This window comes from Cebus imitator, unplaced genomic scaffold, assembly GCF_001604975.1.
Source record: "Cebus imitator isolate Cc_AM_T3 unplaced genomic scaffold, Cebus_imitator-1.0 Scaffold241, whole genome shotgun sequence".
Lineage (NCBI taxonomy): Eukaryota > Metazoa > Chordata > Mammalia > Primates > Cebidae > Cebus > Cebus imitator.
In genome coordinates this window covers 729,836-744,185 of record NW_016107556.1, presented here as the reverse complement: position 1 = coordinate 744,185, position 14,350 = coordinate 729,836, and the positions used below count along the sequence as shown (strand labels likewise).

General features: G+C 43.5%; 1 protein-coding gene across 1 annotated transcript in view; it reads left to right on the top strand.

Annotated features, from left to right (window-relative positions):
• The first annotated feature begins 1,304 nt into the window (after positions 1–1,304).
• The window catches only part of HEPHL1 (hephaestin like 1), a 77,816-nt gene continuing 64,770 nt past the window's right edge, over positions 1,305–14,350 (top strand). Inside the window, exon 1 of the mRNA XM_017498414.2 lies at positions 1,305–1,483. Coding sequence (XP_017353903.1) covers positions 1,314–1,483 — 170 coding nt within the window. The 5' untranslated portion in view covers positions 1,305–1,313. The remainder of the gene's footprint in view (positions 1,484–14,350) is intronic.

Sequence of the window (14,350 nt, the reverse complement as noted above, 5' to 3'; positions counted from 1 at the left end):
ACAAACTGTGCTATGGGACATTTATAGGGCAGCTACAGTTTAAAGAAAAAGAATTCTCTTACTTGAGACTGGTGGAAGGCATGGGAGATAGGACTTTGGAAAAGAATAATGGAAAGAAACAGAAGACTGCCAGGAAATGCAAGTCTGTGGATGCACAGGTTGATACAGCCTCTCTCGGAGAGCCTGAATGGGGAAGAAGGACTTTAACACTTATTGAATACTTACCCTATGCTGTGGCTGGGGTAGGCACTTTGCAGACATCATCTTTTAAAAAGTTCCTTAAGAATCTCTCAATCCTTCTTCTATGGTCTCTAGCTCAATGATGTTAAGCGATTCCTCCATACCACTAAATTAGAAAGTGGTGGGAACTCACATTCAAATCCAGGTCTGACCAACCTTGAAAGCCAGAAGGCTGTTTCCTTCATTCCATGGCTGCTCCCTCAAGAGTAACTCTGCATGGGGATGAGAGTAACCCTCTTCCAAAGTTGAGCAAGATTTCTTTCAATACCAAGATTCTGAACGCAGATAAGAAGACACGGAAGAATGGCCCTGCCTTTTCCACCTTAAGGCCTGTTACTGAATTTTGTCTCCATGTGTCTGAAGGGCACTCCCCCTCAGCATTGTCATCCAGAAAAGAGAAAGGCAGCTCCCTGTGTGGAGGTGGTAGTCTCTAACATTTTGAGTAAACTGAGCAGTCAAGCTTCTCATTTTTGCTGGTGGGATTTGAGAGAATGTGGGAAGATGGTACCTGACCTAATGGAGGATTAGTGGGGTGTTACGTTGTTGTGATGAACTTTACGATGTGAGTTTGTGGTTTCATGTAGCTTCATAAAACAAGCTAGATGGTGATTATGTCACTTCCTCTGCCCTCCTGACAGAGATGAAGGCTTCTTTAGTGCCTGGAGTATTTCCTGATCCTTCACTCAGAGCACCTCACTTTTCAGATTTTAATGTGTTCCTGTAAGAGATATGGAGAAGAAAAGAAGAAGAAGGGGCGGGGTAAAGCCATCAGCCCAAGTTGTCACACTGTCATCCTGGCTGACAAATCACTGTGTCAGAGCACGGTACCGAAACTTACAGAAACAGGCCTGTTGGCTTGGGAAGTAAATAAATAAGCCAGTTACACATTTCTTGGATGGCTGGCAAAAGTTTTGTTGTCAAAGCAACGCCCCCATCAAGCATGCTTTGCTTACACAAGTCCTCAGCCTCTGCCCCAACCACAGGCTATCTAAGAAGGAGGAGATAAGTGAGGAGGAGGGACCAACAGGTTGTCCCCTGTGCAGGCTGCCTGCCTGCTCGAGTTACATCCACAGATGCCTCGGAAGCAGCCAACTGGCTGCGTCTATCTCCTCACATTCCTGGGTCTGTCTGGGCTGGTTGGTGCAGCTACCAGAACATACTACATTGGGATTGTGGAAGAATACTGGAACTATGTACCCCAAGGGAAGAATGTTATTACTGGGAAAAGTTTCACAGAAGACAAGTGAGTGAACTTGGGGTCCTCATTGACTCCCAGGTTTGACTTCTTTTTGACTCTGTATAGGGAAGGTTGTATTTCTTGTGTACTTGTAATGGGGGTAAGTTGATCTAGACCAAGAGAAGGTGTTTTGTTTTTTTGCTTGAAGAGCCCTAGTATGGATGGGTGTGTAATTTGGAAGAGATACTCATAGTTCCATTTATTTGTTGAGCCACCTATTAGCAGCCTTGCCTGTAAAGAGACATATACACAGCCAGGTATTTGACAGTTTTCACCAGGCACTACCAGTAACTTCTGGGGGATTCTGTTTCTTTTGTTTTGTTTTGTTTTTGATGGACAACACTTGGGATGAAGATTGGATAAATTTCAAGAATTCCTTATTGTTAAAACACGGTGTTTTCTTAGTTTGTATTTTTGGAATGAAACATCATAATTGAAGATAAGTATGCTAAGTCGTGTTTTTCAATGTTTAAAAGAGGGGGACATCACAGGAGATTTCTTTGCTATTTTCAGAGTTTCCTTGAGTCTACTTAGAAATAGCTCTCTCACTGGTGAGAAGTTTGATCCAGCTCCAAGTCATTCATGCTGAGGGCAGTGTCTTATCCTAGAACCCATAGCATAGCTAGGTGAAATGGTGCCACAGTGTTCTGTGTTCTTGATTTTTAATTTTGGGCAGAAAATAAACCTTGTTCCCTGCCCCAACCAGGGCCTAGTATCTTAACTATCTTGTTTCATGGATCTCCCTCTGAAGCCACCTCCTGAGTCCAGAAGCTGTCATGCCAGTTTCAACTTTGTGGTTATTAAAACATCTTTTGAGATGTTTTGGCAAGCTCTGTTAGATATTTGAATGCTTGCTTCTTTTCTGATAGGCAGAACCCATTACATTCAGCATCCATGTTCCATTTCCTAGAGATGAGTTTAATTATTAATGTTCAGGAACAGCACATGTCCTACCAACAAGTCTTTAAAAGCCAGGGCCCCTTGTCTTGGCGGAAAGACTAAAGATCCAGTTGGTTTGGAAATACAGCCTCCAAGTTTTCTAACAACAAAAAGGTGGCATAGTCTGTTTTGTTTACCAAAGACGATGCCTGTGCCAGAAAAGCTGCCAAGGAAGAGTTTTCCTTAAGCTTTGTAGCAGGAAATGTCATGTCTGTAGGGTTATTTCCAAAGGAAACCCTTGATTGCTTTCAATCCCACATCTGCCAACCATTGGTGGTGGTGTCTTTACTGCGATGAATAGCTATGGGGTGTTGTTCTCAGAGAGGGGTCAGTAGGAAATGGTCAATGTGAGCAGCTATTGGAGATAAGAATGTTGAAAATGTGTACACTGAGTGTAATGAATATAGTGTTTATGCTAAATGTGATACTGGATTGCCTTTCTATAAGATTAACATGCACGAAAATTCTGTGTTTTTCCTAAAATGCCCATGTCATTACAGCTGTGTATGGGCATTTATTCTGACTCAAACATTCTATGAGATATTTTTCAATTCATTACTGCTTGCAGATATTATTATTCTCAGTTTATGAACCAGGAGCCAAGGTCCTGAGGTTAAATGCTCGCCAGAATTTATAGAGTAAATAGTCGCACCAAACTCACATTGCTTTGGTTCCACAGCGCATATTTCTTTTCACCACACAACCTGTTTCTCAGTAATGGTGATCGTTCCCCAGTGAATTGAAGCAACTTTGAGGGAAGCCAGGGTCCCAGTAATAAAAACTTTCTAGAAAGTCCTAATTTTTACCAAAGGCGCATTTAGCCTCTTTTGTCACTCTTCCAAGAAGCATGTTGAAAGGGATCACTGGTGGTCAGTGGGTTCATTCAAATCACCAAAGAATCTTAAATATTCAATTACTACGATGCGGTTTTCACCAAGCTGGGTGCTGGAAGAAGTTGGGACCTCACTGTTGATCATTTCAATCAGAAGATGATTCTTTGATAAAAGTACAATAAAACATATAAAAAATGGCTGTGGTGAAAAAGAAAATAGACATGGTGAAAACGGTTGGTTTGGCATCAGATTTGAGTGAGATGGCTTCAAAATGCGTGGCCCCATATGAGAGTCCACTTGCTCCTTGGGAGCAGCTGGCATGCTAAGGTGTCATACCTAGAAGCCAAGGTCCCCAAGCACTTCTTTCTGCATGCAAGAGGGACAGAGTTTGTGTCGGCTGACTGCTAACTCTTGGAAGGGAAACCCAGGTGAACATGCAGTGGATATTGGATTTTATCAGCGATCCCATCAGGATATTGGCGTTTATCAGCAATCCTATCGTTGCTAGTGGTTGTGGTAGGTGGCTCAGGCAAGTTCCTAAGAAGGTAGGGCTATTGTAGGTGTCTGACATTGCTTATAGACCACAAGATACACATCTTGGGTGCGTGTGCGGATGCTGTGACTGGGACATAAATGGAGTTCAGTATGCGTACTTTGTGTTATGCCATTGCCCCGGGAGCAGGAAGAAGCTATCATAGATGATGTAATCATGCCCCTCAGCCTCCTGGAGGGTGAATAGGCTGCCTTTCTGAGGACAGTCTGCTGCTTTGGATATTCACACTTGGACAATTGTCTGATATTTAAAGGACCAGGAGAGCCAGGTGCTCAGGATTCCACCACGAGTGGAAAGAATCTGAAATAGAAATCCAGAGATCTGACTTCCAGCCCTTGCTCTGCCCCACTTGCTGTGTAATCTTGAACATGTCACATAATCTCTCTGAAAATCACTTTCCTTAATTTGTGTAACAAGGGAGTTGAAATGTAATCCCTAGAGTCACTTGAGAAGTGTAATGCTAAAGCATTAGAAATAATTTTGAAACTGAATGAAAAATATCTTACCTGACTTGCCAGTTCTAGAAAGATTTTCGCAATGGTGAATGAAAGGAGAGAGATGATTTGCAGATGTTCAGTCCTAGAAATTAGAGTTGGAGAAAACCTGGGACTGATTGTGGACATATGTCACAAGTTTTGAAGTAGTCCATACTTTTCTTTATCCATTTTTCCCCTGTCTTTAAGAGCTATCTCCAATTCCTCACTTCACACGTGAAGCTTCCCCGCATGACCTTGGCTTGTTCTGATCTGTTTCCTTCCTAACCACCCATGGAGCTTGGAGTCTTTGTCATGAACTTGGACACTGCATTTTCTTCCCTCGGCATTTCCCCCTAATTGCTTGATGTACATCAGTTGTGTCTGCAGCTGCAGTAAAAGCACCATGATGATAGATAAGAAGTTTTGGCATATGTGTAATAATCCCCCTTCCCTACACTGACAGTACCCCATGGAGGATCCACCACAGAGCAGGCATTAAAAATCATTGAAGTAAAAATGAATCACCTTATCAGTTGAGTTTTTCTGGTTACTTTATCTTTAAACGAGGGGAATGGGCAGAAATCAGGGGAACAAGAGGGTGGGTGCCGAAGTTTCAGTAATGTAAAAACATTTGGAAACCAAAGTGAGACAGTGCCATGAGCCTAATAAATCCTGATGCACAGGGATGAGATACGAAATGAATTGAAATCATTTCAAGGAGACTCTATAGCTGTCAGACGGTGCAGTTTAACTTTCTTACTTGGTACCTTTGCTTGATTATAGGGCTCAAAAGTATAAATGAGTCTATAATCACTGTTTCCTAGAAAGTATGGGACTTTGGAGTTAGATTCTATTTAGAAATAATTTCTCCAGATAAATACACTTCTCCTCCTCCTCCCTGGACTAAATTAGGACACTGGGCTCCTTTGAATTGCCTGGGGATGGTGTCAGTATTTTGATCTATTTATACCAGTCCTGCTCAGGCTCATAAAGTGCTTAATTAAAGTGTACATTGGTGGTAAAGCCTGGTCTTTAATGAGACTAGAGTGGGGTCATCTTATTTAAAGCCACAGTTCTCACTATAGACCTCATTAGGCAATCAGCACACATCCAGGCTTTTTCTTCCCAGTGAAATGCAGGGCTTTCATCGATACTAACTCATGGGTGGAACTGTGCTTGAACGTAAGTGAGGCTAGCTTGAACGTAAGAAGCTCAACTTTCTCTAACAGACCCTACAAACTTGGGGTTTGAGCAGCATCACTCCATCAGCCCAGTGGATGGCAAGGGGCTTTGATTATTCTAAAAAGCAGGCCCTAGGATTGGTGTGAGAGAGAACTCACACATCTATCTGAAAGAAGGCCCAACAGAGGGGAAGCACAGAGGAGAAAGAGGTTTTTGTGAGCTTTGAAATAAAGAAAAGAATATCATCTGGTTAGTGCGTGGTCTAAACAAATGGTAACTTTCAAATCTCAACTTCTATCTTATCAGTACAAAAAATATTTTGTTTGGACTGATGCCATATGAATCTCTTGGAGCTGCTGTTATGCCCTGAATCAGTAAGTGATTGTTTTTAGCTGCCAGTAGAGACTGGAGTATAATGTTTTTAACAAATCAGGATTTTGTGTTCATTTGTAAGAGAATCCAGAAGTGGGCAGTCCAAGGCTGGTGGGTTAGATGGTATAATAGGGTCTCAGGGGCTTTCTATATTTCTGATCCACCATCCTTAGCCTGTGTGCCTTAAACTGTATGTGGTTTCCCTCCTCAAGCACATTCGTGGTCACAAGATTGCTGCTGGACCTCCAGCCATCATGTCTATATTCCAGGAAGAAAGAGAGGCAGGGAAAAGGCAGAAGCAGAACAATTTTTGCTGCATCTGCCTTTTAAAGGGTTCTCATGGAAACCCTACCCAACTGATTTTACTTACATCTCATTGGATACTCATAGCCACAAAGAGGACTTGAAAGAATGTAATCTTTCAGCTGTGTGTTTTTCTGCCTGAATAAAGACAGAATTTGCCTCTGACACTAAGGAAAAAGGGGAGCATGAATATTGCAAGGCAGTTGGCAGTTCCTGGTACCCTCCCCTACCTCAGTTCTCCCCTGTTTTCCATGATTTACAGGCATCCCCCTAGTCACCCTCTTCCTTTCCCACCTCCATGTGATGGGGCCCCAAGACCTGGTTAGCAGTATCTGAAAGATAATTCATTGACAGTATAATAGTTAGCTAAATGTCACCAGGTATTTACTACGCTCCAGGCATTGCTTTAAAAGGTTAGCAATCATGAAGTGGGGTGACCAATCTTCTGTCCCTGGGAGGGAGACCGGGAGCACTGGGGGGATTTCACCAGCCAAGTGTAGCCCAGCCTTGGTCTGAAGGAGATGCCAAAGCAGCCCAGTTTGCTGGTAAAGTGTGGGGCTCTGGCATCAACTGTCACATTTGGAATTATTGCCCCATTTTATGGGCAAGTAATTTAATCTCTCTTTCCCTCAGTTTTCTCATCAGTAAAATGGGGATATGATAGTACTCACTTTGAGGGTGTATTAGTTTCTTGTGGCTGCTGTCACAAATGACCACGAACTATGTGGCTTCAAACAACAGCAATTTATTCCTTGCTCCCGTGTTGGAGGCCGGAAGTCTGAACTGAATATATTGTCAGGGCCACACTGCCTCTGGAGGCCCTAAGGGAGGGGCCATTCCTTGACTCTTCCAAGTTCTGGTGTCTGCCAGCATTCCTTGGCCACGGCTGCATCACTCTGATCTCTGCCTCCATTTTCATATTGTCTTCTCCTCTGTGTGTGTCTAGCCTATCTTTGCCTCTTACTTATAAGAATACTTTTGGTGGCATTTAGGGCCTACCCAGCTAATCCAGGATGATCTCCCCATCTCAAGATCCTTAACTTAATCACATCTGCAAAGACCCATTTTTTCCAATAAGTTTCTGTGGATAACTTCGGAATTATCTTTGGGACTTAGGATCTGCAAGTACTGAGACACAGTGCCTTAGCATTAATAAATGTTAGCTCTCATGGTAGCTCTGCTGTCTCATGGGGTTCTCTGGAGAGCAGGAGCCCTGTGGGAAAGACCCTGGCTGGTCACGTTTTCCTCTTTTCTAACAAAGCTTTACGCTTTATCAGAAATAATCATAACTGTGATTGATTCAACACCACTGGCCCAGTTGCTGCATGTGGGGCTCCACACCTCTTCTCACTGAATTCTTCTGATAGCTCTATCATGGTCACCAGTTTACAGCAGAGGAAACTGGGTTCAGAGAGGTTAAGTCACTTCCCCAGGATTTCACAACCAGCAAGTGAGAGAATTGACATTCATGCTCATTCTCCTTCCCCCTCACTATGCCATTTGTCTTCAACATGCCTTGTGTATGCTCTGAAGGACTTCTGTGAAAATGAAGAGTGGACCCAAGAATTAGGTGGCACCAGGCGACCCGGAGAAAAGGAATGTGTATAGAAGCACCACATCCAGATGGTATTAAAAATTATTAATCTAATAGGCAGGGTGCAGCCTCATCAAAATGAATGTGTAATCTCCATCTCCACCCTTCCTTTTGCCAATGGCACTTGTCTCCAACTCATCCTGTTTTTTCCTTGGTGAAGAACATTCATTCTCAGGCTCAGACAATATTTCTTGTCCTTATTGTGACTGTTGTGATCTCACATGTTGGCTCTGACCACAGTCTCTGTTAATGTGATTTTGCAGTTGATCGTCTGCCTATATTTTCCTGCCCTCCACAGACATGTGGGCTCTGGACAGTAGAGTTGGCAATTAACACTGTAAAACTGTGTGTTTATTGCCAAATGTATATGTTTTGTTTCCCAACCAGATGGTAAAACTCTTGCACGCAGGGCCTGAAATTAATACATCTTGCCCCCAGTTTCTAGTTTTACATCCCAGACATAGTAGATGATTAGCATTTGCTCAAAAGAAGTGATGGGAAAACATCCCTCTAAAAGATGCAGGGGTCATGGGATTGCTGGTATGGTTTACCCCCCTGCAAGCTAGAACACTTGAGAATCTAACCTGGAAGTCCAACTCTGCACTGTGTAGGGGATTCCCAAGGGCAGGTTTGTTCTGATAATGATTAGTCTCCCCCACTTTTGGAAGCTATCTCCCTCCACAGTATTGGCTGCAGGCTTTGGCAATGTCATGTTCCAAGTCCCCATCTTGTCTTTAAGGCAGTTGCTACTGTTGACCTGCCCGGCCCCACCGGATTCCTTTGTAGCAGGAAGTAGACACCTCCTTAGCTTGAGTCAAGATGTTAGAATGCAGATTGGAAATTTCTTAAGGGATAGTGATTGCTCAGCCCCTCACCGTGGCTATGCAATAAACAACAGACAGCTCACCAATGTGACATTCTAATAAATATACTCCATTTAAATTGAAGGCTGCTTCATGGGGATGGCTCCCTTGAACTTACTCCCTTACTTTGTTTCTTGGGAAAATTTGCATTTTATAGAAGTCAAAGGAGCTGGAGTTTCTGTTCTACCATTATAAATGCATAATATGTTCTCAATAGGCGTTTTGCTGTGTAGACACTAAAACAAACTGCTTTCTCTTACTCTTATTTCTATCCCTTCTCACTTCTTTTTTCACTTTCAAGTTTTTTTCCTATTATTTAAAAAAGAATAGAGACAGGATCTCACTATAGTGCCCAGGCTCATCTTAAACTCCTAGCCTCAAGTGATCCTCCCACCTTGGCCTACCAAAGTGCTGGAATTAGGCATGAGCCACCACACTCAGCCTCAACAAATTTTTTATCATATAGTTACTATAGTTTTTGTTTTAAGTATCTTCCTAGAGCACCTTCATGGGTCAACCCTGTCCTACTCTTGATGTGGAGTCAGTGCAGGGGAAGAAGTCCTAGGACAGGGAGGAAGCTATGGGTTCTCTTCACTGTGGAGGCAGGAGGCGCCTCCTGCTGCAGAGGAGAAGAGGGTCTTAGAATAATAATTAAATGCCCTGACTCAGAAGTGACACATGGTATTTCTACTCGCATCCCATTTGCCAGAACCCTTTGGCCCATCTAACTTGCAAAAGCAGAATCGTTGTACTGTTCTTCGGTTAGGAGGAAAGATGAATTAAGAGTAGGCAAGCCCTAAAAAGCTCTACTACAGGAATCATTTGGTGATCTTAGGAAAAATACAGATGCCATGGTCTTGCCAGTAGAAAGTCTGATTAAATTGCCCTGAAGTGGGGCCTGGGAATAAAAAACTGGCAAATGTTCCAAATGATTCTGATGCAGGTTTTACATGGACGGACACTGGGAATCACTGCTTTAGAAAACCCAATCGCTCCTCGGGTGGCTATCGGCTGTATAGGTAATAAGACTGATATGTGTCCAGGAATGTGAAACACAGTCAATGTGTAACTCAGTGCCAAATATGAAGGATACGTAATAAGTACTGCAGTCCCTACAGGAACAGTGAACAAATTATTAAATTATTTTCTTTTTAATTTTGCCATGCCGTAAGCTTCAGTTTGTAAATTAGAAAATGTCAGGGTGGCTGTAAACCCTATTTGTCTTGCCCTGTGATTCCTGGGGTGCTTCTCTGGTCAGGCACATCTCTGGCTCCTCCATGGAGGGTCTAAATCCATGGCTTCCTTCTTGTCCCAGGGCCTCCTTCCTACCAGAGACTCCACATCAGGGTGGGATAGGGTTAACCCTGGGAAGGTTAACAATCCGGTGCTCTGGGCAGGTAAATAGCATAGGTCTCCTTCAGCTGGAGGAGAGGCTGAGTGCTGAGGAGAGGAGAAAGTGGCTTGGTGGTGGCTGTTCTTACCTCCCTCTGGATGCAAGCGAAAAGGAGCCCACTCTAGAGTTCACTGGACCAATTCTCCCTGGAACAGATTTTTGTGGCCATTCGTTAGAGTTTGAGTATAACCCTTGGGATCTCTCCACCTAACTCCCAAACCTGTAATCTCAAACAGCTAATCAAAGCCCCCTTTCCGATGGCACACAATGCTTACCCCACAGAAATTCCAGAGGTTGCAGTTTTCTCTACCTTAGATGTTATTTCCAGTGAATTTTATCTACCCTGCAATGCTTCCAGCTCCCCAGTGATGTTCCAGTGCCCTTTAGATCTGAGACCCAGCTGCTCCACCCCTTAATCTGGCTCAGCCGAGGCCCCTGGGAGATTCTCCAGCCTCTGAGGCCAAGTCATACTTCATTAAAAGAGGCTTTGTTAGCTGGGCACTGTGGCTCACACCTGTAATCCCAGTGCTTTGAGAGGCCAAGGTGGGCATATCACAGGGTCAGGAGTTCAAGACCAGTTTGACCAACATGGTGAAATCCCGTCTCTACTAAAAATTCAAAAATTAGCTGGGCATGGTGGTATGTTCCTATAATCCCAGCTACTAGGGAGGCTGAGGCAAGAGAATCTCTTGAACCCGGGGGGCAAAGGTTGCAGTGAGCTGAGATCATGCCACTGCACTCCAGCCTGGGTGATAAAGTGAGACTCCATCTCAAAAAAAAAAAAAAAAAAAAAAGAGAGACTTTGGTGAGTTTGACCTGTCTTATGATTTTATTAGGTGGTCTGGGGCAGGCTGGATACCTCAGCTGGTTACAGAGAGGGAGCGATAATCACTTTTTAGCTTGACTTTAAGTACTCATAATTTCTCCACAGTTTCACTCTCATCAGATTTTCTTGCCATATAAAGCTGCCTGTGATTTCCTGAACTGACCTCTAATTCTCTTGCCTTAACACGTTTCTCAAGCTGTTTCTTCTACTAGAGCAAAGTATTTAGGTGTCTCTCCCTCTCTCCTAAACTCCCACATGTTCTGTTCCTCCAATTCTTGGCAGTTCTTTATGCAGGTAACAATGGTTTTGTTCTTCCTCTTGACCACAAACACACTTATTTAGAGATTGTATCTTTTTTACTCTTGTACTCGAAACAACATCTAGCCCAGTACGTTGCATGCTATAAATCCTCAATCTGTGCTTGTTGAAGGTCAGCAGAATGGTTTTCAAGCTTTTCAGCAGAATGGAAGCAGAGGTGATACCCATGAGATCTTCTTGGAGAGTTCTTAAAGGGGTCATATGGGGTGATGGGGGCAGCCGGAGCCTATGACAAAGGCGGGCAGAGCCTTCCTGTTGGTCCCTGTCCAGAGCGATTTGGGAATCTCTTTTAAATTTAATTTTATTTATTACTTTTATACCACCACTGAAATGCCTGAAGTTCATGGAAGCCCTTAAGGGCTTATTTCATTAGGGTGATACAGCCATACTTAAGTATAAACTTTATATATTTTGGTCCAGGAAATACGTCTACCTCAGAAGGAGCACTGTCCCTGGGTCTATCTCCAGACAGAATAGGAATGCAGCTGAGTTACAGTTTAAGGCTGAACCCCAAGGATCTATGGGTTTATAGCTCCACCTGCTGATGTCTGAGGCTGGGGCTTGGGACTAGACAAGGGTGCCTGACCAAAGGATCTGTCTAGGATTCTGACCTGGAGAAGGGAGAGAAGAATCAAAGAGGATCATTGTGTACGATGCTGAGAGGGGCAAGGGATGGGAAGAGTTGGTGCAGGACACTCTAGAGGAATATGGGAGACCTGAGTCATCTCATAACCTTTCAGGCTTCAGTGCCATAGAACAGAACTTCTAGAGTCTTCTAGATCCAACTGGTCTACCCATCTTAGAAATACCGTGACACTCACTGTGGACCTGGAATGAACAGAACTGTATGAATTACTCATTCTGGCCCAGAGTGGGTAGCTTGAATACTCTGTTAGACATTAGTTCACATTCTTTGGGAAAGGCTGGGATAGGTTTCCTTTGGAAAGAATTAGGAAAGAGAAAAGCAAAACAGAAAAAAAATTAGGGGACCAGAAAAGTAGAAAAGGGAAGTGCTCCATGATACCTAATAAGTGCTTAACACGTTTTTTTTAAATAAATCATATGAATGATTGAATTCTTTGAACTGAATAAAAGAATAGAAAGTACAATAAAATAAAAACAGAAAAATGAAAAGAAATAGTCATATGATGATGAAAATAAGTAGGAGTTGATTAGAGGGGAAAAAGTCAATAGTAAATTTAAGAGATTAGAGGAACAAATAACTCTCAGACAGTCTTCCTCCTTGTGTTAGCCATATAGTTAACTGAAGCTCCAGACTCATGTCCCAGGTCCAAGTACACAAGAAAGAGATCCTTTAAAAGTTCCTAGATTTTCTCAGATTTAACCAGCAAGACACTCTGTGACTGTCCCTGAACTAATCATGATGGCCCAGGGTGGGCTGGCTGGGGGATGAATGATACCAACGGGCCAGGTCTGGAAAACAAGTCCTGCCCTCACAACAGCTTATTAGAGGCATTTGACGAACTCATAGGCTAGGCTGATGCACTTGCTCCATTAGCAGGGCTGGGGGATGGAGCCCCACCTGAAGCACAGAGAATGAGAGTAGGAAAGGTGTGCTCTTAGATCAAAGAGTGGAGTGTGGGTGTGGAGTTGCCAAAACTTTAAAATGTCTTCTACATCAATTTTTTCCATTATTATTATTATTATTATTATTATTATTATTTTGCTTGAGTAACTCTTCTTTGTTCTTTGGGAGTATACTGAAGCATTACTTCCTTAAGGAAAGCTCCCCTGACCTATCTTTGACTTCAGATTAGATGCCCCAGAACATAATCTGTTCTCATGACTCTCCCTTCCAGAATAGGGGCTCTTTCAAGGCAGGAGGTTTGTCTTTTTTCCTCCATATCCCTAGTACTGAGGGCAGGGCTTGGTATAATTGTTTGTTGGATAACTGAGAGAGAATGAATGCACACACACTTGCAGGAGTGTATCTCAGAGTAAGATGCGGCCTCTTGCCCCCTAGAGGGACACAGCTACATTGGGATGGCTGCACCCAGGAGTGGTGGAGCTTTTGCTCAAGCAGAAGCCAGTATTTCTGGAGCTGGAGCTAGGATGGGAGCTCTATGCTAAGCACATAGACAAAGAGTGGAGAAGGGGTGTCACCTCTCCAGAGGATTGGCCACTCCATAGTGGTGCTATTGTTTCAGGCTCCCAGATACCAGGAACTGAGTCTGCCCTTCATGTAGGGCCCCAGAAGGGCATCTGGTCATCTCAAGTGTTAGAATTCTGTTTTTCTCATGTCCACCCCTTTTCTTCTATTACACTACCCTCTTCTGGTCTCATAACAGTCTCTCTGCCCCTAATCTTTGCTCTGCGTTTCACCCAACTCCCCTAAAACTTGCACACCACTGCCAAAGAATGGTCCTTAAACACATGATTATGATGTCACCCACTTTATGAAAAACCTCAGTGAGTCCTCAGTGCTTCCAAGATAAATTTTAAGCTCTCCAACCTGGAATTGAAGTTGTCAATCTATCTCCGAACTCACATGCATCCTTATCTCTCAGTCCTCACCTCTGAGATTTGTGCACCAGCCTATAACCCGCTCTCCCCCATCGCATCTGCACTGCTTCCTCCTCACTGTATATCCGTTGCCCGCTTAGTGTCCTCATTTTTCTCTTTTGTTATCCAATCCTACTTCTCCTTAATTCTTGCAATTGTCTGACTTCTTCTACCCACAGCAATCTTTTCCTTCTCCAAACCATTTAGTTTTTTAGACAGGATCTTGCTCTGTCATCCAGGCTAGAGTGCAGTGGTACGATCTTGGCTCACTGCAGACTTAACTTCCTGGGCTCAAGTGATCCTCCCATCTTGGCCTCCCAGAGTGTTGGGGATTGCAGGCATAAGTCACTACACCTGGATTTTTTTTTTTTTTAAGACGGAGTCTTGCTTTGTCACCTAGTCACTGCAGCCTTGACTTCCCAGGCTCGAGAGATTCTCCTGCCTCAGCATCTCAGGTAGCTCAGGCTACAGGCAGCCCACCACCATGCCCAGCTGATTGTTTTTGTAGAAACAGGGCCTATGTTTCCCAGGCTGGTCTCAAACTCCTAGGCTCAAGAGATCTGCCTGCCTTGGCCTCCCAAAGTGCTGGGATTACAGGTGTGGACCACTAGCTTGGCCTCCCTGAACTATTATATTCCTAGAAATGTTGAGTTTGTATCTGTTGTATCAATCATTCACTTGACACTTAATTATCTAAG